Raw genomic sequence first — 20,193 nt, 5'->3', positions numbered from 1 at the left:
TGATAAAATAAAAATTAAAAAAATATTTATATATAACGAGAACTGAGGTAAGGATGGGATGGAGAGTATAAAACCAAATCTCACACCATTAAAAATTTAAGGATTATTTTTTTTTCATTCCCCACCCTATTCCTCAAAAATTATTTAAAATTCACCACATTTAAGATCGAATTCCATAAAACCCAAAACTCATGGAGAATTTTACCATCCCTAAAACCCGATCGTCCGTTTACTTAAGTGCAATATATGACGAAAGGTTTCAATGTCGGCGGAAGAGGGGCATCTAAAAAATTTTACTTTTAAGTGTTACATATCATCCTTTATCACACCAGGCTTGTTGTGGCAGTGATATCTATCAAATATGATCTCAAATAAGTGATGTACATACTGACATTTACAACAAAAACAAATAAATTTATCTGTTTCCTATTCAAATCTCCTCACAGCACAACATAGAATCCTCTGACATTATGGTTAATAATGAAAATTTCCCTTTAATTGAAATTCTGCCACTCTCAACACAGAGCTTGGCTCCAGAAACCACCCAATATCCAGGCGGATCCTCAGGGCCCCTCACCATTTCCTTTGTGTCCACGAAGTTTGTCATTTTGGGTGCCTTCGGTGGCAAAGGAGGGCCTCCTGGGAAAACAGCTGAATTCAAGTCCACCTTTACTGGCTTCTCAGGTTGATTCAGTCCTGTACTGAACTTTGTGCTCATCAACATTGAGAAAACTCCCGATTTCCTAGACATTGTTGAGGGTCCATCCCATTCAGATCTACGGACCTTCGCAGATGCCACTGTTGAGAATCCAAGTCTGAGGAAAAGCACCTTCTTCATCCCAATAACCTTAACTTCAAGCCAGGCCTTTGTCACGATCGAAGCAGAGTCATCAATACAGGCTCCATCATACTGAACTGGAGCAGTGCACACGTGTGAGAATATGCTCCACTTGACAGGTTCATAGTAGCCTCTTTCTACTGGCTCATCAGTTGGCTCGTAACTGAGATCATCAGTGAGTTCAATGGACTGAGGAACAGTTGAGAGATGCTGAAGATGGACTGCCAGATGGTCACTCTTTTTTCCTTCCAAGTATAAGCGGATTCCTGTCACAGGCCGATTTCCAGAGTCAACCTGCAGATTGCCGCTTTAGAAACCAGGAAGGCTCCAAATTTGGTAACATAAGAAAAGTCTGTGATTTTATGCTTACATAATAACAGGCATCCCAAGCCAACAAGCCAACAATGTGGGGGATACAAGAGAAATACCTCCTAAAATCTAAAGTAGACTCACACTGTAACTAATCTACAAAAACAGAAGAGAAGAGAAACATTCAGAACCCAAAAATTACTCAAGGCATAGTATCTACTGTGGCCACTCTGGCATTGAAATTTGACATGCCTTCATAGTTGATATGGATGTGTCAATGTGATCAATTCATAATACAAATTTTGAAAGCTGTCTTTGTGAACATCATCATTCATGAGAATGAAAAAACAATGCTTCTTCCCACAGTTAAAAAATCAAAGGAATATATTGAGTTATGTCTCACATTGGCTAGTAAAAAAGAATTTCTTGAGTCTACAAGACAAGTATCTTCACCCAATAGGCTAGTTTTTTGGGTTAGACACCTAGAAATCCTAGGCTCAGTCCCCAACAAAAGTTTGAAATGAGTTGTATGTCCAATTTTAGAATGCACAACCCAAAAAGTTACCTGCGTGGTGTTGACATAAAGTTTAGGGCCCAGAAAAGAAAACTGGAGGGATGGGGATGCTTGTTTCCTGCGCCTAAGGCCAAGGGGGAGATCACCGTATACTGGAGCCCATTGCCGAGGTAACTGAAATTCTAGAAATTGATGGAGTTCCTCAATTGGTGGCTTATCTGCATTATTCAACATCTATCAGAGACCAACAAAATCACTGAATGCGGTAATTATTTCAGTTATAGCAAATGACGCTTCTTTTTGTTACTATCATTTACAAGTCACTAGGCATCTAAAATTGGTAAAGCAATAGGAAGTACAAAGAGAGACCAAAATGACAGTTAAAGATACTTATACTCACATCGGAGATACAGATTCACTGCATGAGTTAAAAATCCATTTCCTTGGACACCAGCCAAGAGTGATGTTATCGGCACAAAGGACATTGAGATGACATTAGGTGAGTGTGATACAGTTGAGAGCCACCGATTATGAGTTTGACAAATATCAACACCTCCCCTTCGGCTGGAAATGCTTATCATGTCCTGATAATTTACATGTAAATAGTTTAAAGCCGCATCTACGCGAAGGAGACTTCTTTCTTTGGTTTCATTTTAAAATATGGTAAAAGAGAAAAGCAGAGATGTAAAGAAACTTACATTATTCTTTGACTGATTGACAATAGATGGTTTAACCGAGTTAGCATAAAGTCCTTGGAGATCCCAAGGCTTTGAAGTTTCATCCTAAACAAAAATAAGAATGTTAGCATAGAACAATAAATCTATCAGCATTTCTCACAATTGTCGCAAAAGAACGAAGAGTTATAAGAACATTCCTACATCCAGCCACCTTTTAATGTAATCTTTCCTCATACCTCAACTCCATTAAGCATCATCTTATAAGCACATTAAATAATTATCAAAAGAGTAATCACCACTAGATAATAATAACGAAAGAATTTTTAAAAATTCAATATACCTTAAGTTTTCCTGATATTTCAGCTGGGTTTGCATCTTCAGAAAATCTACCATCGGCTAGTAGCTTTAAAAATTTCAGCACTTCGGGGGGCTGAAGATTAGAATTTCGTAACTGCTTCACGTGGATTACATCTTTACCACCCATCTTCACTCCAACCACCACATGAGTACCGTATTTGTCAATGAACCTGGAAAATCATAAAATGGTTAGCATCACACATTATTGGGAATGAAAAAGCTGCAGGCATAACGGAAAATCAAGATGCTAGATTCTAGAAATAAGGATGTGCAGCTTCTATCCCATTGCGAACACTTATATGTAGCATCATGTACATTAGTTGTGATATTTGATTCAGTTTACAATGACTAATTGGAAAGACATGTAAGCTGCATTTTGTGTTCTGAATTATGCAGCAGGCTTACAACAATGGTGGAGCATTCAGTCAGCATCAAGGACTTACTCAGCAAGGGCAGCAGGGTCCCATGAAGTAGGCACTTCTTTTCGCACTTGCTCAGACAACACTATATGAGACCTTGCCAACTCAACGTTGTACAGAGATATGAACCAACCATCAAAAGCAAGACTCTTAACCGCAGATGCATCCTTCTGCCAGGACCCATTGAACTTGAACATTGAGTTAAACAGACCCGATGGAATTTTTCCAGATAAAGCCAGCTCCTGATTAAATTTCTCCGACATCTACGATTTAAAAAAATAAAATAAAATTAACATAGTCAGAGGATTCAGTGAATATAAGAAGAAGAATCTTAAATCCAAAAGTTCATTTATTTTTCTTCTAAAACTTAATTAAAAAGAAAAAGAAAAGAAAAAAAATTCGAAGTTACCTGATTGAACGAGAGAACATCAGAACGAAACCTGGTGCGCTCGCCTTTATCACACTTAATCGAAATAGAAACATCCTTAACCACAACCCCGCATGGAAAAACTAAGTCCCGTGTCACGCTATGATCCATTTCGATCAGCCTTGTCCCTGAAGGACCCGGCTTGCACGAAGACAAACGAATATCATTACACAAATCGTAGCCGAATCCGATCACCGAAACCGCCCTCTCCGCCGCTGACTGAGGGTCCAGGCGATTGTAAGCCATTGATTTTTTATTTTTTTTTTTCAATCCGAAGGGGGTCAAAGGAGATATAATGTTGAGCTTTTGGTTTAAAGTGAGACAAAGAAGTGAAGGAAGAAGGAGATGGACGAATGAGTTATGATGATTCGTTGAACCGGTCTTTGGTTCAAAGAGTTTACTGATATTATAATTTTAATAATATTGTCGCTGTTGTTGCTGACGATGTAAATTTTGAATTTTGACTTTGGCACAACTTTAATGAACCAAGCCGACTTACGAGATGGTTGGCGGCTGCTTGTCTGCATGCATCGTGGCAGAAACGTGTTGCTTAACAGTTTCAAAAGTTGCATGTTTTACCAAGAACAAGAAGAAAAAGCCGTGTTTTACAGTTCGGCGACCCCTTCACCCGCCAAAATGAGACTCTTTTTAACGTCTTTTCATTTTGCGAACACCGCTGTACAGTCATTGCTTAATTAATTGGGCTTCTTTTGTTTACCAAGATTTCGCTTTGGGTCATGACTCCTGGCCCAATTCCTTCTCCAACACTAAACTTGGGTTGTGGAGAAATTTGGATCTTTTATTGAGCTTATTCAAAATTTTAATGATCTTATCTTTTATGACGTATAATATGTTTCTTCTGTAAGGGAACGTAAAGCTCAGATTAGAAAAATGTGATCTAGCCCAACTTTGACTCATCTTAACTAATGAACTATGCCGGATCTTAGCGGTTAGCTCTGCATGCAGTGTGCCCACCAGGACGACAAGCACGGTTTTGAAAGTCGTAGAATTAATCAAAACTAAACTAAACACAAAAGACAATAAACCAATTCATTGCAGCTTCTGGGAAAGAAGCGAAGGCTACTGTTGTTAGTCAACGGCAGAAAATCTCACTGTATCCTCTTTAGTTGAAAAGATAGCAAGTTTAAACTTTAGAAAAATACGGGAGCTGTTGAATTGACCGCGTGTTGAATGATCAATTAATTAGTTGAATAGAAAATTCATTATATTTATACGAGCTTAAGGAGCACCCTGGATCGAGAAGAACCTCCACCTCTTCAAAAGTCCAAGGGAATTTTTACATTTGATCAAAAGCATCCAGTTAAATATGTATTAGTCAAGGTTAATGATTCTGATGTAATCATTAATCAAGAGGAGAAAAGACTAAAATTCAATATGAAAACGAGACCTCAACAGCCTATGAACCCTTGCTTCCTTTACTGACGAAATTCTCTCTTCACATATGTATGTATACACTCCTCTAACAACTTATTATTAAATATGTAAATAAACACATATTCAATATATTAAAATTTATATTTTTTATCTGTCAATAATATCTTCACTTTATTAAAATAAAAATTTCACTTTATTAAAATAAAAATGCCTATATTAGATGTGATTGATATTATTATTATGAGGTGTGTGTTTGTGTAAATCTTTAGGTGTGGGCATTCTCTTCTTTTTTTTTTCCATTCAGATACGTAATTAAGTCACATGACCTTATAGTTAATTGAATATTGACTTTATTAAATTATATTCCTTAATAGCTTGTTTACGTGCAAAATAATGAGGGCACACAAACGAGAGAAAATACACACACACAGAGATTTCCAATTAAGAATTCATAATCATATTATAGTTAAGGATAAAAAAGAAACACATACTCTGATACAGTGTATTGAAATATATATATATTTTTCTTTTAACTTATCAATGCGCTTAATATGGTTAAAGATCCCTGATTGGAGCAGACACACAGACATGAACATATATATGTAATTTTCCTCTAACGAGGACATCTTCATTTTAATAAAGTCAGAATACCAATAACAAACAAAAAAAATTAGATTTTAATTCACTAACATACAAAAAAAAATACAATTTCAAAAATATTAAAATCTTTATTTTTAGTATTTTATTGGCATTCTCACTTTATTAAAGTGAGGATATCCTTGGTGTGTGGTTCGTTATTGCACCATATGGCGTTATAACATTTATGTTTAATTAACTATTTCATCATACAATGCAATAACAAATTTGCACGAAATCTATATTTTGGCATCCGCACATAAGATTTTCTAATATATAACCTCTGATTAATTAAAATATGTGTTTTTTTTTTCACATTTTAATGGCGTTCTCACTTTAACATTACAGACGCGTTTGGGGCAGCTATGTACCTACACGCACAAACGCGCACTTTTTAATTAAAAAATTTAAACTTGTGAGAATCGTTGAAAAAGATTTAATATAAAAGTCTTCAAATTGTCTGCATAACCCGGTAAACACGAAATTCAGCAATTATGGTGTACGTTCGCAAAAGAAGATTAAAAAGGCATATAAAAACGTTTGAACAAGTCAAAATACATGGTTTTGATTTCTTCCTGTAAAATTTCTTCTCCTGTCAGCTGGTTAATGTCAACAGCTAGGTCCAAACAAATTTTTAACAAACCGAAAATTATTGTCGTAGTGAGATTTGGTAGCTCCATTCACATTTTCACACGTATGCATGTAAGGCCAATAATAATGGGCCGAACAAGCTGCTGCGGTGGCTACGCTGAAATCAGCCTGTACTTTTTCGTAATTAACTACAGCCACAAGCTTAGCTCGGTGCTAAGTTGTCAACACGTAAAACGCCACACTTTTTAGTCAACGTGATTCATGCTGCATCACGCATATATTCCAACTTTACTCGGTTCTGACTATAATGGTAAAGTTGCAGTTTCAGCATCATACGTGCGAGTCGTGGCTTTAAATTACACACATTAATATCAATCAACTTCATTATTTAACATCAACTCCCCCCAAAAAATAAAAATTATATATATATATATAAAATCAAATTAAACATTACTTACGTAACAGTAACGTTGCTCGGTAGATAATTTTCTTGTGTAGATATAAATTAGATTTCATGCGGACTGCGAGAGATTAGGACTTGGGGGACCACCATCCGGCAGGGGAAATATTTCGAGTGATTGGATTATAACAACATGAAGGCTGGAGATACGTGGGCGGCCAAAATCAACGGTGGTTGGTCTAGGGAACATAACAACCGCAATATTTTATATGATTTGTGAGATTTGGTGTCTCCATACATGTTGCTCGCAGAGAAGATGACGCCATAAATAATGTAACCATTAATTCTGTGTATCTGATCTTCTGCATGCGACTAAATATTCAAAAATTAAAAAAAAACAAAAAAAAAACCGTGTCGTATTGATTCTGCCTTTCATATCATCATTGTATGCGCACATATCTTATAGTGGCATTAGCGTTTTCTGGTAAAGTTTGAAGCTCTCGTTTTAGTGTGTTTTCTCATCAAGCATTGGGTGCGTTTTATTAATTATCGACCCGAAAATTCTGATGACTGGAAACGACAAAATTCTGTTTGGTCAAAGCTGGTAGCTACTTGTTGAGATTTCTGCTGGTGGCATCTCGAATAAATGCATGATATCAACTCTTCGCCAATCAAAATCAAACACCTGAACATAAATATAATATTTGTCGTTCCGGCGAGGTCTCTGGAATCATATGGATTATTTGCACTCAATTAATACACCGCTCCCATAAAAGATTTATGGTAGCGTCATTAGCAGCACTCTTCTTTCTCTAGCTAACACGGTAACGATGAGGCTATGTTTTGAAATTGTAGATTGGATTAGATTTTGGAATAAAAAATACTAATTCAATCTAATGTCGTATTTAGATGTAGAATTAGTTGATCCATTTAAATTTTATTTTAAATTTAATGAGATTATTAATCCTTATTTTCATATGGGTTTAGATAGGATAAGGCTGTGAAAATTTCTTGTCCTGTTTATCACTCTTTTCTTCTTCAATTAAACTAGTAGTAGTAACATCTATTAATTATTATAAAAAAATAACTTCTAGCCTTTTTTTATTGTAGAATTTATATTATATTAGATATCAAAATTACTTTTATTAATATTAAACAAAAAAATTATTAACTGGTGTTGAATATTAAACAAAAAAAATTATACAATTATTTTAACTTGAAAAGAAAAGAATGAGTCAAGAATTATCCGTTTAATTAGATTTAGTGGGCTAATTGCGGTTGATTTAAAATTGATAAATATTTTTTGAAGAAATATTAAGAAAGAAGCGAATCAAACGGTTTTTCCAATGTACGCTTTAATGATATTTAAAATTAATACAGGATGCTGTCACATGGCTGCGGATTAGAAACTGGAGACAGGACCCAGCTCTGTGTATGGGGTAAATATATGTCAGAACATCGGCGGTGTTAGTTAATTAATTCATTTCTTTGAATGCCGACTAATTAATTAACCTCCAAACGAGAATTGCCAAATGCTGCTGGCATCAAACTGATAATTTCATGAGTTACTAAAATGAGAGTCCTTCAAGATTGATGTTTCAAAATATTGATTACAAAATATATGGAATTTAATGTGACACTATTACCCATAAACTTACTAATGAAAACCTATTTCGGCATTAATGCCGCATTTAAATTAAAAATTAGCTAATCAAGGGCAAAAAGGTTATACAGTAATTCTTTGGCGCGTGAGACGATGGAGGGAGCGGGAGAGGGAGTTGTCGGATGATATTGATACTGGTGTCAGAAACTACTCATGTGGGTAGCAGTAGCAGACGTTGCCACGTGGGGTTGCAAGAGTATGCAAGTTCATAAAAGGTTATTCTACACTTTGGCCTGAACACGCGTAAGGACCAAAAGGACTCGTGTCAGAATGCTATTGGCCTAATGGGGGGTTACACCAGATGGTCCAAACGAGCGGTTCAAAAGGGAATAAAGGCGTGGGCTTTAATAGGAGCCTGAAAATATACGAGAGAGAGAGTGGAGAGGATTCAATTCAAAGCACGCATTGGCATTAGGCAAGCAGCCGCTTCCGCTCTCCTCAAATCAAAAACCAAAACAACTCACCCAAGTCACGCGGCGAGTTAGCAGAATATGCCGACAACTTGTTCAAACCGGCTAATTACCACCACTTTTCACTCTACGCCCACGCGCCGGTTTTCCTCAAATCTTCAATTTCAAAAACTCACAATTTATTCCATAAACAAAACACAAAAATAAAAAAAATAAGATTCTTTTTAACTGTCTAATCTTAATTAAACATCAACTATTTAATTTGATTAAAAAAATTACAACATTGACCCCGTACAAAGTGTGGCTCTAAATATCGAATTAAAGAAAAACTTATATTTAATTTTTAATAATAGATCTTTATTTTAATAAAATGAAAAAGATAAAGAAATAAAAAATAAAAAATATTATTTAATATATTTTAACATGTAGTATATTAAAATTAATTTTGTATCTTTTAACTTACTATTACTTTAATAAATAAATAGATTTCTGTATTGTGATATACAGAGTATATAATAGGGAATTTTAATTAATCATTTTGGTGGGATATGCATGTTTGTATTAAATAATGGCGAGTAGATACTGAACGCGCTGGAAGGGGGGAGTGTGGGAAGCCGGAGACCCAGCCGCAGGCAATCAAGTGTGCGTTTACAGCCGTTAGATAATGATATGTAGTATGCGGGTTATGTATCTGATCTCGAGATAACCCACATGCCACGTATTTCGGAAACCAACATTACTATAATACCCCGCCCGCACATAGCCGCCCACAGTCAAATCCTTCGTTGACTGTGCCCCCACCTCCCCCCCCCCCCCCCCCCCTCGCTCTTTTTTTTTTTCTCCCCTTTTTTCTCTCTCCATTTCCACTCTATATAATCACCCTCTCCTCCTCGCATTTCCTTCGCGTCCCCACTTCCTTTTATGTTTTGTCACTCGCTCAAAACAACAAACACTACCCACTTGAAATAAAAATATAATACGGAAATAATATGGCGCCGAGAGAGAAGGCGTCGGGACCTGTAAAAGTTAACGGAAACAGTAACGGTATTGTTAAAGAGGTGCATTTTAGGGGCGTTAGAAAGAGGCCGTGGGGTCGATACGCAGCCGAGATTAGGGATCCCGGCAAGAAGAGCCGTGTTTGGCTTGGAACCTTCGACACCGCTGAAGAAGCCGCTCGGGCCTACGACGCTGCCGCTAGAGAATTTCGCGGCGCCAAGGCTAAAACCAACTTCCCCTTGCCTTCTGAAAATGTAACCAACAAAATTAGTCACAACAATATCAACATCAACAATAATAACCAGAGCCCCAGTCAAAGTAGTACCATAGAGTCTTCAAGCCGCGAGCCGGCTCTGATGATCGATTCGTCGCCGTTAGATCTCAATCTTGGTCCGGCTTGCGCCGGCGGTGGTGCCGGTGGAGGATTTAACGCCACCATTCGGTTTCCGTTCCAGCCTGTGGGGGGTTCTTTCGGTGCGGCGAACCAGGTGTTTTATTTTGATCCGGTAGCTGCGATGAAGAGTCAGCAGTATCAACGGCTCAGATTCGACCATCACCGGAATTATAATTTTCATGCGGCGGCGGTGACGGCGGTCGGTGACGGAAGTGTGCAGAGCGACTCTGACTCATCATCCATTGTCGATTTGAACCATCACGATGATAAGCCACGCAGAGTTCTTGATATTGATCTTAATCTTCCACCGGAAGATTTCGCCTGACACTTTTGCCGATGGATACACGATCATCGGAGATCGTCGGAAATTTCCTTTCATGATCATATTTTTAGCGGCGAAACTTTTTTTGTTTCTGCTTCCTCTTTTAGGAAAAAAGAACGTTGACTAGGAAAGAAAAATGGAAAAAAGAATATCAAAGATCAGTGTTTCATGTGATCTGTTGTGATTTTGATCACGTATGTGAATAGAAGCCGATCTCCTTTTTTGCAACAGCGAAACCATGGAGTTTCTTCACTGTTGTTCTTAATTAGTGACCTTGTTTTCCTTTTTTTCTTTTTTTTTATCACTTTTCCCCCGGTTCACTGAATTAAATCAACACGGATAAATTCGCAATATGCAGTTTTGTTTATTCTCACTATTAGTTTTTATGACAACACAAAAGGACGGTGTTTTGGCCGGAAAATAAAAGATTCCGGGCTGGCCGTTTTACATATGTCGGTACGGAGTATGCACGAATTTAGTAGTTTAGTGTACTTTCGTTGCATATATTCCAAAGTTTTTACTCGCTGCTACGTGGCTGACGTAAATTTATATATTTGAAACCAAATTTCGTTGCGGGAGTAAACGTAGGACAGGTGTTATTCTTAACATTGGTCTCTATCATTATCGTTTAGTTTCGCCGTTTATATATATATATTCTTTAATTGTTTGGAAGGTACATATTCTCACGAAATTTCTCATACTTACCTGCTTTAGATTTTGAGATATTTTGTATTTTCGCTGCATTCATAATTTTTTTTTTAATTAAATGAAAAAAAATCTAATTGGCATGCCACCCGTCTTTTTCTACCTGCAGCCATCGATTTCAATGGCTACACCAATTCACTGAATTCAGTAACAATAAGTTGACGGTAGATTGAAGTTAACAAGTGGACAGTGTCGCCTAATAAAATGGTGGCATGTAACTACGCGAAAGGAGGAAACCGGTACTTAAATATAAGGGACACGGCTAAGTTGCAGAAGCTGCAACTAACAGCCTTGTCATTTTGACCTTGCATCAACAGCTCCCTTGGCTAGGTTGCATCAGCATCCAACACCCGTGGAAGATTCTCATTGGCTATGCTACTTGCAAAAGCTGTAACATAAGCAAGCTCCAAATTTAAGTCGGATTTGTTTTCCACCTAATGCAACAACTTTTTATAAATTTATATATAAAGGTGATTTTATGAAATAACAATCTTTAAAATATTTTAATTTTTTATTTTTTATTTTTTGCTCAAAAGATGAAGGACAAATGGAGTGAGTTGCTAAAATAAAAAATTTGTATTCTTAACAAAAATAGGAATAAGTTGAAGTTTACAATAGTTTAAAGGATATTTTAAAATTTATCATTTTATGAGAAAGTTAATATGAAATTAACAATACACATATAACAGTAAGAAGAAATTTAATTAAACTACAAGAAAATTTACCTCACCCTCGTCCGAGATTGCTAATATGAAATTGCCAGTGTTGCTGAAGTATGTTGCCATTGAATTAGTTCAGTATGACGCATCGACGGAGATGCGGAGCAAGTGAAGATCGTGCTCTCATTTAATCAATGGTGAAAATTACACGTTCGTGAATGCTCAATGCTCAATTCTAATTTGAATGCCCCTAAGGTTGTGGTCAGGTTGGTAACAATATAAAACTTATAACAGCTGACCACCCAAATCCGAAGAGAGGTAAGGAGAAAATAAAAAGTATTTGAATTTGACCCAGCCCTTATCTTTTATAAAAAAAAAAAAAAAATTTTTAAATTCTAATTTGAATTCATTTTTTAAACTCATAGACAGACACGAGATATTCATGATTTCATAAACCGTAGTTGCTCATTAAAATTAAATCTGTTTTCACTTTCGTTTTGTCTTGCAATTTGAAACATTAGTCATGACAAAATGTGAACTTTTGACAAAACAAAAAAATGTCTTAGGGGAGTCAGTCCCTATTGCTGCGTTGGTGCCGTGTAACACGATCAACTTTTTGAAATTAATTCGTGTCCATTAATTTGTTTTTGTAAATTATTCTAACAGCCCAATTAATATTAACGGAGAGTTCGCATTATTGCATAAAATGTGTTGGCCGACCTTACATTTCTTTCACATTGCTTTATGCCTAAGTTATAATATTTATATTAATTTAATAATTAATTATTATTCTGCTATCAAAGCTTTGACATGGGATTAATATTCGTACTGCTCTTGCATTATTATTAGGAATTAATTAAATACAATTAAAGTTGTCGACGAAACTCGTCGCAAGATTCTCATCCTTGACCAAGACAATTATAGCCTTAAAAAATTTCTTTCATTTGGGCGAACTTTATCTTCATGCTGCCAAATGATACACGAAATTGATGGGACCATTTTTTAAAAAATTGTATAAGATATTTCTTTTGCATAATACATAATACAAAATCTAGCTGTAATCATTCTTTTACCTTAAAATGCGTCTTTCATGACCCTTTATTTACAAAAAAAAAAAAAAAAACTGACATAAGTTTTGTGTCATGTTAACTATTCATTTAGCACTAGCGCTACAACGGGATTCCAGGGGTTGGGGCTTGCCAATTTTAATTTTGTCCTACATAGTAAATCAATTAATCAAGATAAAAATACATCTCGATTTCGTCCGATCGAGATCTCAAATTATTCTAGATGACATAAGTTTTGTGTCGTATATTGTAGATTCTATCATAAACGACATATCATATGAGATAATTGACATGTCATACTCTAATAATTAATGTGTCATATATATTAATTATAATTGATTTATCGTCAATATATAACTGATGTGTCAAATTTATATGATTGATTCATTCAGCTGACTTATTGTAGATTTTTAAAAACCCATATTTCGGATCATTTAAAATCCAATCTTAATCTAAATAGTAAATTAGAATAATATTGTCCGGAATCCAAAATGTACCGAAATCCAATTTCCAATCAGAATTCGGGGATTTCTGCCGACCCAATCGACCATAACAAACATTCAAAATGGTAGTTGACATGAATTAAAAAAAAAAATTGATATGTAATATCAATAATTTAATCTTTTTGTAAAAATTATATGTCGCTAGCGAGTGATTGTGATACAAGGACCGAAAGCGCGTGAAAGGATAAAGAGAGGTTTGGGGGATGGAGTCGGACAGATGATTCCCACGTTTACTGGGCAGTTCTTGAGATTCGTGTCTGGTTGCACGTGTTGCACGGCCGTCGGATTCTGCGCGCGTGTGGTATCGTAATTCAACGAGCTTCGTGCCCGAACAAGAAAAAAAAAAGGGAAAGCAGACAAAACTGGGGACCACGTGTACGCGGGCGCTTGAAATGGAAGTGGGGATGCGCGGCTGCCGCTTTTGGTGGGTCCCGGTCTTTGGTCGTCAATATCCATACAAAGATTTCGCTTTCTCTTTCCAAAAGTTTCTTTTCTTTGAATTAAAAATAATTGTTGGTACTTGTTTAGTATTATTTCTTTCTTATTGGCAAAAAGAGTTTTTTTTAAGTTTTCTTTTTTCAAAAGTTACTTTCAATTTCTTTGATGTTTAATTGTAATTGCTATAGAAATTTTTGGGATTTAGAAAATAATTTTATTTTTATTAAAAAAAAGCTCAAATTTAATATTTTACAAGTAGATGTTGTAAATTTTTTTAAATAACTAAATTTCCTGTAATATATTTATTTTATTTAATAATTTTTATTGCATAATATTAAAAAAGATATCTATTAAGTTATTTATACAATTTCAACTAAAAACTCTTATCGATTGTAAATTAGATCTTGTTAAGTTATATTATCATTAATTTTTTAAAACTCAAATCAATTTTTTTTACAGTCTCTATCGTTAGTTGTCAAATAATGGAGAAATTATGAAAAATTAATTTTAAATCAGTTGTAAGTTACTAATAAAATAATTTAGCAGCCGCTTAATAAAATAACCAATTTTTTTTTAAATCTCTATTAACAAAATTTGTATTTACAGCAACTCTAATTTTTTGTTTTTTGGGTTTCAATAAAAGAAAAGTAATTGTATGGTTATTTTAAAAAATGATAATAAAAGAACCGTATGAAGCCGTATTACGTTATGTTCAATTAGTCTGAACTGACCATATGCGTTACAATGCAAGCGTACTTCATTGAGATTCTTATTATCTCTTTTAAGTAAAATAAACAATTAGTTTAATTATACGAATTAGCGTTCTATATTTGTTAATTGAAATTGTGATTATATGATGCATGGAGGAAATTGTGATTATGCGATGCATGGAGGAGACGCATGTGCATGGATGTTAATGATGATGGCATCGGTAGTTGCTTTACGCGCGGACACGAAGGGAAAGCAATACATCGAATAAATATTCAAAACAAAAAATCATCAAATAAAGTAATCACAAAAATTGGTAACAAACACACAAAGAGTACGGCGCGGAGAAGTCTTGAGGAAAGCTGACGTGTCGGATCAGGACAGACAGTTAAGCCGGCAGTTTGCGTTAAAGCTGTCCAAAAGTGGGGCCCAGACTCCACCACATGATTTAGACACAGGGAGAGAGGCTGATGCCTCGTGATCCGCCACGTTTCGCGCTCAAGGGATTGGAGCAAACAACCAAGTAATTAATTTTGTATTTGTAATTGAATTAAAAAAGAAACCGCCGAATAATTAATAAATAATAAAACTGGAAAAAGGGCTGGTGGGTGGTGGGGTGTGGGGCGGCTGCGTTGCTGCTGCCCTCTTGAGTGGACTTTTGTTGCCATTTGAGGTGACAGCTGCTCTCTCTCTCTCTCTCTCTCTCTCTCTCTCTCTCTCTCTCTAAGTTGGTGAAATATTGCAGCTTCAGCGCAATTTAGCTCATCTTTTCTAGAAAGGTCGGCTGTTTCAATCGGCAGCCCCTTCCTAATCATTTCTAAACGACGTTTAAAAAAAAAAGAAAAGGAAAATTTAATTAATTATGGTTTTCAGATTTCATACGTAAGGACAAGGTTAAAGCCACCGGTTAAAATAATCCAATGGCAGTCTCACACGTTTAGTCTTCCAATCTATTGCTGCAACTGACGGATATATTTATTTGGAAGAATGCGGGGTGGGGGAACTTGCGAACATATTTTGTTGCTCTTGTGAAGACAATATTACTTGTAACGTGCCTCGCGGCTTTGTTAATTTTTTTTTGGATCACCATTCTTTTTTAAATAAGAAAATTAGAAATTAAAAAAATTCTAAGAAATGGATAAAATTTTAAATTATATTATAATATACTTGATTTATACTCATTCTAATAAATTTTTAATGGTAAATATTATTGGAACATACATAATATCATGGTTTTAAAAAAATTACATAAAACCACCAAATGACAGCTATTTCTAGTACTTAACCAGTGACGAGATGACAAGTAGAATACAGAGCCGTGGGTAATATAGTATAGTCATATAATAATCATACACATAAAAAATTTGTATTTAACATATAAACGGTTACATTATTTCTTACAAGAGATATGCAATAACTTATTCCCTTTAAAGTTTGTCGGAGCAGGATAGCACAAGTAGGTTAATAGAGTAGATAAACACTAGATATTATTTTACTATCAGACTAAGCCAACGCGATTAGGTTATGATATAATTGAAGCATGATTGGATATTTTTCTAATCCAAACAACTTAATGACATTTTTTATATCACTTTAAGTTAAGTTAGATGATACTCTAATCCAAATAACTTTATAAGAGAGATTTCAATAGATATTCTCAAAGGAATTATAAAAGAGAGGCTTTTATTAATTAAAAAAATGAACCCTATTTATAATAGGACAAACATATTTCACAAGTTAACTTGACACTAATTAAAAATAGAAATATAATAATTCTAAAATCTTAAAATAACAACTTACATCAAAATAACAACTTACATCAGTTTGCCACTCTTAAAAAAAAAAATCATCATTGAGTTTATTTGGAGGATGAAACTTGAAGTGAAGCATCAAAGCGTCTTTGAGCTTGAACTTATAGCTTTTTTTCATCAATCGTTCTTGAAACTCGAAATTCTCCATGCTTCATCTTTTTCTTGCACTTATGAGTAACTCTTCGGGAAGATAATGTCTTGTTTGAACAAATCACTTCCAAGCCTCTCAAGTCTTTTGTTAAATTATTCTCAATGTTCTTGCCAATTAACTTTATCTTTGCAGTCAAATCTTCTTTATAAATAACTTTTTTTCTTTCAATGTAAATAGGCATAATCATGTCAATCATTGCTAAGGTTTCATCAACTTGAGTTTGCTGCACAAACTACTTTTATCAAGAATAAGTTGTACCTCATCTTTAAAAATCTTAAGTAAATCAACAATAGTATCATCATATACTTTCATTGGTGTAAAAAGAGATAGTTCAACATCATTACAATGAATAAAATAGTATTCCATTAATTATATCATGTCAAACCATTATTTGATTTCATCTTACCCTTGTCAAATCTTTGATTCTTGTAGTTGTTCCCACCAAGTTAAAGCATCATATATTAGCTTAAATGATGCGTGAGAGAAAACAACTTTCGATGGAACAATTTGAAGAAAATCATCCATTATGAAAATCCAATTAAAAATATCTTTCATATTACAATAAAAAATCGAGATATCTTTAAGTTTAAGGAGATAATACGAACCCTAATAATCTATCTTTGTCATTTTTTTACTCAAATTAAAAATACAACCAACGAAAAAACTATAAATAACTTGACTTTTAAGGTTTTGGTGTTGCCAGCAATTGGTGTCTGTGATTGTGACAAAAAAAAGACGGATCTTGAAGAGAGGACGAGTCAGAGCAAGCTAATTTTAGTAGTGGCAATCATCTTACGGCGACATCGGTGGATGGAAATGACGAAGTTGGGCCACGAGTTTGGTTTGGTTTGGTTGCCATATTTTGGCAACTGTCGTTCTCGATAGTGGCTAGAATTTGACAAACTATGGATGTTGAGGGGTAAAAGCTCGTTTAGTCCCTATATTTTAAAGTTAGTGCCCGTTTAGTTCTTATATTTTTAAAAATACCTCAAATCATCCCTACTATTAAATTATTGACACTTTTGCCATTATCTTTTGTTCCTTTTAACTTATTTTTATAATATTGTCCTATTATAATAATTTTTTAGACATTATTAAAAAGAAAAAAATAACCATATTATAATAATTTTTTTAGACATTATTAAAAAGAAAAAAATAAATTACTAGTTTAACACCAAAAAATAAAATAAAATAAAAAAATTTATATTAATTTTTGTGGAACACACTCTTGAGTTAAAATATTAATTTTTCTAAAAAAATTGATAATGTAATTTTTTACGATATTAATTTTTTAGACATACGTGAGCTTCCACAAAAATTAATATATACCTTTTTTGTTTTTATTTTATTTTTGAGTTTAATTTGATAATTTAATTTTTTATTAATATCCAAAAAAGAAACATTATTGTAAAAATGTAATATTGTAAAAGTAAGTTAAAAAAATAATAATAATGGCATAAGTGTCAATATTTAGTAGCAGGGATGTTTTGAGGTGTTTTTAAAAATACAGGGACTAAATGGACACTAACCTCATAATATAGGGACTAAACAAGCTTTTACCCGATGTTGAGGTTGATAGTTGTTTTGCGTGGTGAAGAAGACGACTAGAATGATGAGATTGGCAGTGATTAAAGTAAGGAAGCTCATGGATTTTTGTGGCTTTGTGCTATGGTTCCTTACAATAGCTTCTGTCAACAATGGTTCGGTTTTGGTTGTTGAAGGATAGGGAATCTTGTATTGTGGTGTTGAATGATGGTTGCGCCCATGACAATGGTGGTGAATGTAATGGCTAGGGTTTTTAAAATTTTAGGATCTTTTTTTTGTTTTTTTTTTTTTGTGATGGATTCAGTGAGGATGGATGTGATTGGCACAAAGCTACTTTGATACTAATATAGAGTGGAGTAACGGAAGCACATTGATAATTTAGATAAACATTAGATATCGTTCTAGTATCAGACCAAGCCAACGCAATTAAATTACACTTTAATCGAAGCATGATTAGATCTCATTCTAATTTAAAAGACTCAATGGGATTTTTTATATTGCTATAAGTGAGATTAAATGTCACTATAATTGAAACGACTCTACAAGAGAGATTTTGATAGATTTTCTCAAAGAAAGTATAAAAGAGGGGTTTGTTTTAATCAAAATGTTATGAAAATAATAACGATCTCCTTATTTATAATAGGGAAACCTATTTTCCTAAATTAACTTAAAAAGAAAATCAAATCACAATTATAATGGAAATAAAACCCTGACTATACTTGACTCTAATTAAAAATAAAAAATATTAGAATATCTAAAAAAAATTCTTAAATCCTAAAATAATGTCCTATGTCAAAATTTGTGATGTATGATGGGAGAAAAATTTGAAAAAAAAAAGTCTTTAATCAATGATTAGCCCATCATTAATAAAAAGAATGATAGTTCTATTGCTTTAGAGATTTAACTATGGTGCATTTTTTGGTTGATAATTGGGATAAGCTCAAATCAGAATGAATAATAAAAATTAGAATAAATTATTTACTTGAACTGTAGAAATCTAAATCCAAAATAAAATATATTCTAATTTATGTGTTTACTTTATTAAAGAATTTGAATGAATTATTTTAAGTTACTATAATCAATAATGAAAATTAGATAGTTGGACCTTACTTTTATGGTAGAAAACTAGTATAAAAAAATGGAAACCTCTTTTTTTTTTTAATACTGATAATACAAACAGACAATTGGATATTACGTTAGATATATATAAATTGTTATTAATACATGCAACTATTGGTATTAGTTTATCTTAAATCTTTATGAAGCACTATCTAGATTGTCTGCCTGTCTAATATTGGAGGGATATGTACTCCACTCACAATTTTTTGTCCGAGGTTGCCCACTTTTTTTAATAGTCGAGAAATGTCTGCTCTACTTACAATTTTTTGTTAGGGAGAAAGATTCTGATAACCTCCACTCAATTATTTTTTATTGATGGAGAAAGTGGAGTCCATTAGGACTCAAGCTGCTACCCTTACAGATGTGAAAGCAACAACCCACCACTCGACCTTGAAAAACTTGCTTTAACTCACATATGATTCATGTTGGCAAATGGACGAGATGGGACGGGATTTGCCAATCCTGGTCCCGTCCCATACATGCAAATGAGATAAATAAAAAAGTCTTATTTCCGTTCCTTTATTTTTTTGGGACAAAAATTTATCATAATCTCGTCTTATCCCATTATCCTGAACAGTCCAAATGTAAATAAGTAAATTCTGGCTTTTTTCTTTTAATGATCATCATAATTCAATAGAGCAAAAATCTTGAATAAATACAAAGTAGAATTACCAAATAGTAGTTTTATTATGACTTAATGTATGTTTGAATATAATTTTATACTAATTTTTTTTTAATTACCTATTTGCTTCCATTGCACATAAATATTAAGACTTATTCTTCAAAAACTATAGATTTGGACAATAACAACTTCAATCATGTTAAAATATTAAATAATTCAATAATATAATAATAAATCAAATCAACAGGATTGCCAACAAGATAGAATGAGACGGGATTTGTCAATCCCAGTCCTGTCTCGTTTATGCAAGTGAGATAAAAAAAATTATCAATTTACACTCAAGGAAAGAGGGGGAGAGAAGATGAGGGGAAAAAGAGAGTCAAAGAGAAAATGAGGAAAAAAGATTGTAAATTTCAATTTGATTGTTTGATTTGATACGATCATATGAAATTTATATTTTCTCCCCTTATTTCATTCTTTTTTTCTTCCTTTCCTCTCCTCTCTTTTTTTTTTCATT

General features: G+C 33.9%; 2 protein-coding genes across 2 annotated transcripts; one reads left to right on the top strand and one right to left on the bottom strand.

Annotated features, from left to right (window-relative positions):
• Positions 1-334: 334 nt before the first annotated feature.
• On the bottom strand, positions 335-3,988 carry LOC18051603 (MACPF domain-containing protein NSL1). The gene is made up of 7 exons (XM_024191086.1): positions 3,524-3,988; positions 3,139-3,377; positions 2,679-2,865; positions 2,360-2,443; positions 2,062-2,245; positions 1,713-1,879; positions 335-1,132 (listed from the first exon to the last, which is right to left on the bottom strand). Exons 1-7 carry the CDS (start codon positions 3,785-3,787, stop codon positions 431-433), a joined length of 1,827 nt encoding a protein of 608 aa, XP_024046854.1. The 5' UTR covers positions 3,788-3,988; the 3' UTR covers positions 335-430.
• A 5,527-nt stretch (positions 3,989-9,515) lies between these two features.
• On the top strand, positions 9,516-10,715 carry LOC18051602 (ethylene-responsive transcription factor 4). The gene has a single exon (XM_006449326.2). The coding sequence runs from the start codon at positions 9,626-9,628 to the stop codon at positions 10,349-10,351; it is 726 nt and encodes a 241-aa protein (XP_006449389.1). The 5' UTR covers positions 9,516-9,625; the 3' UTR covers positions 10,352-10,715.
• The last annotated feature ends 9,478 nt before the right edge of the window (positions 10,716-20,193 follow it).

Source organism: Citrus clementina, unplaced genomic scaffold, assembly GCF_000493195.1.
Source record: "Citrus clementina cultivar Clemenules unplaced genomic scaffold, Citrus_clementina_v1.0 scaffold_2, whole genome shotgun sequence".
Lineage (NCBI taxonomy): Eukaryota > Viridiplantae > Streptophyta > Magnoliopsida > Sapindales > Rutaceae > Citrus > Citrus x clementina.
This window is presented reverse-complemented; position numbering and strand designations above follow the sequence as displayed.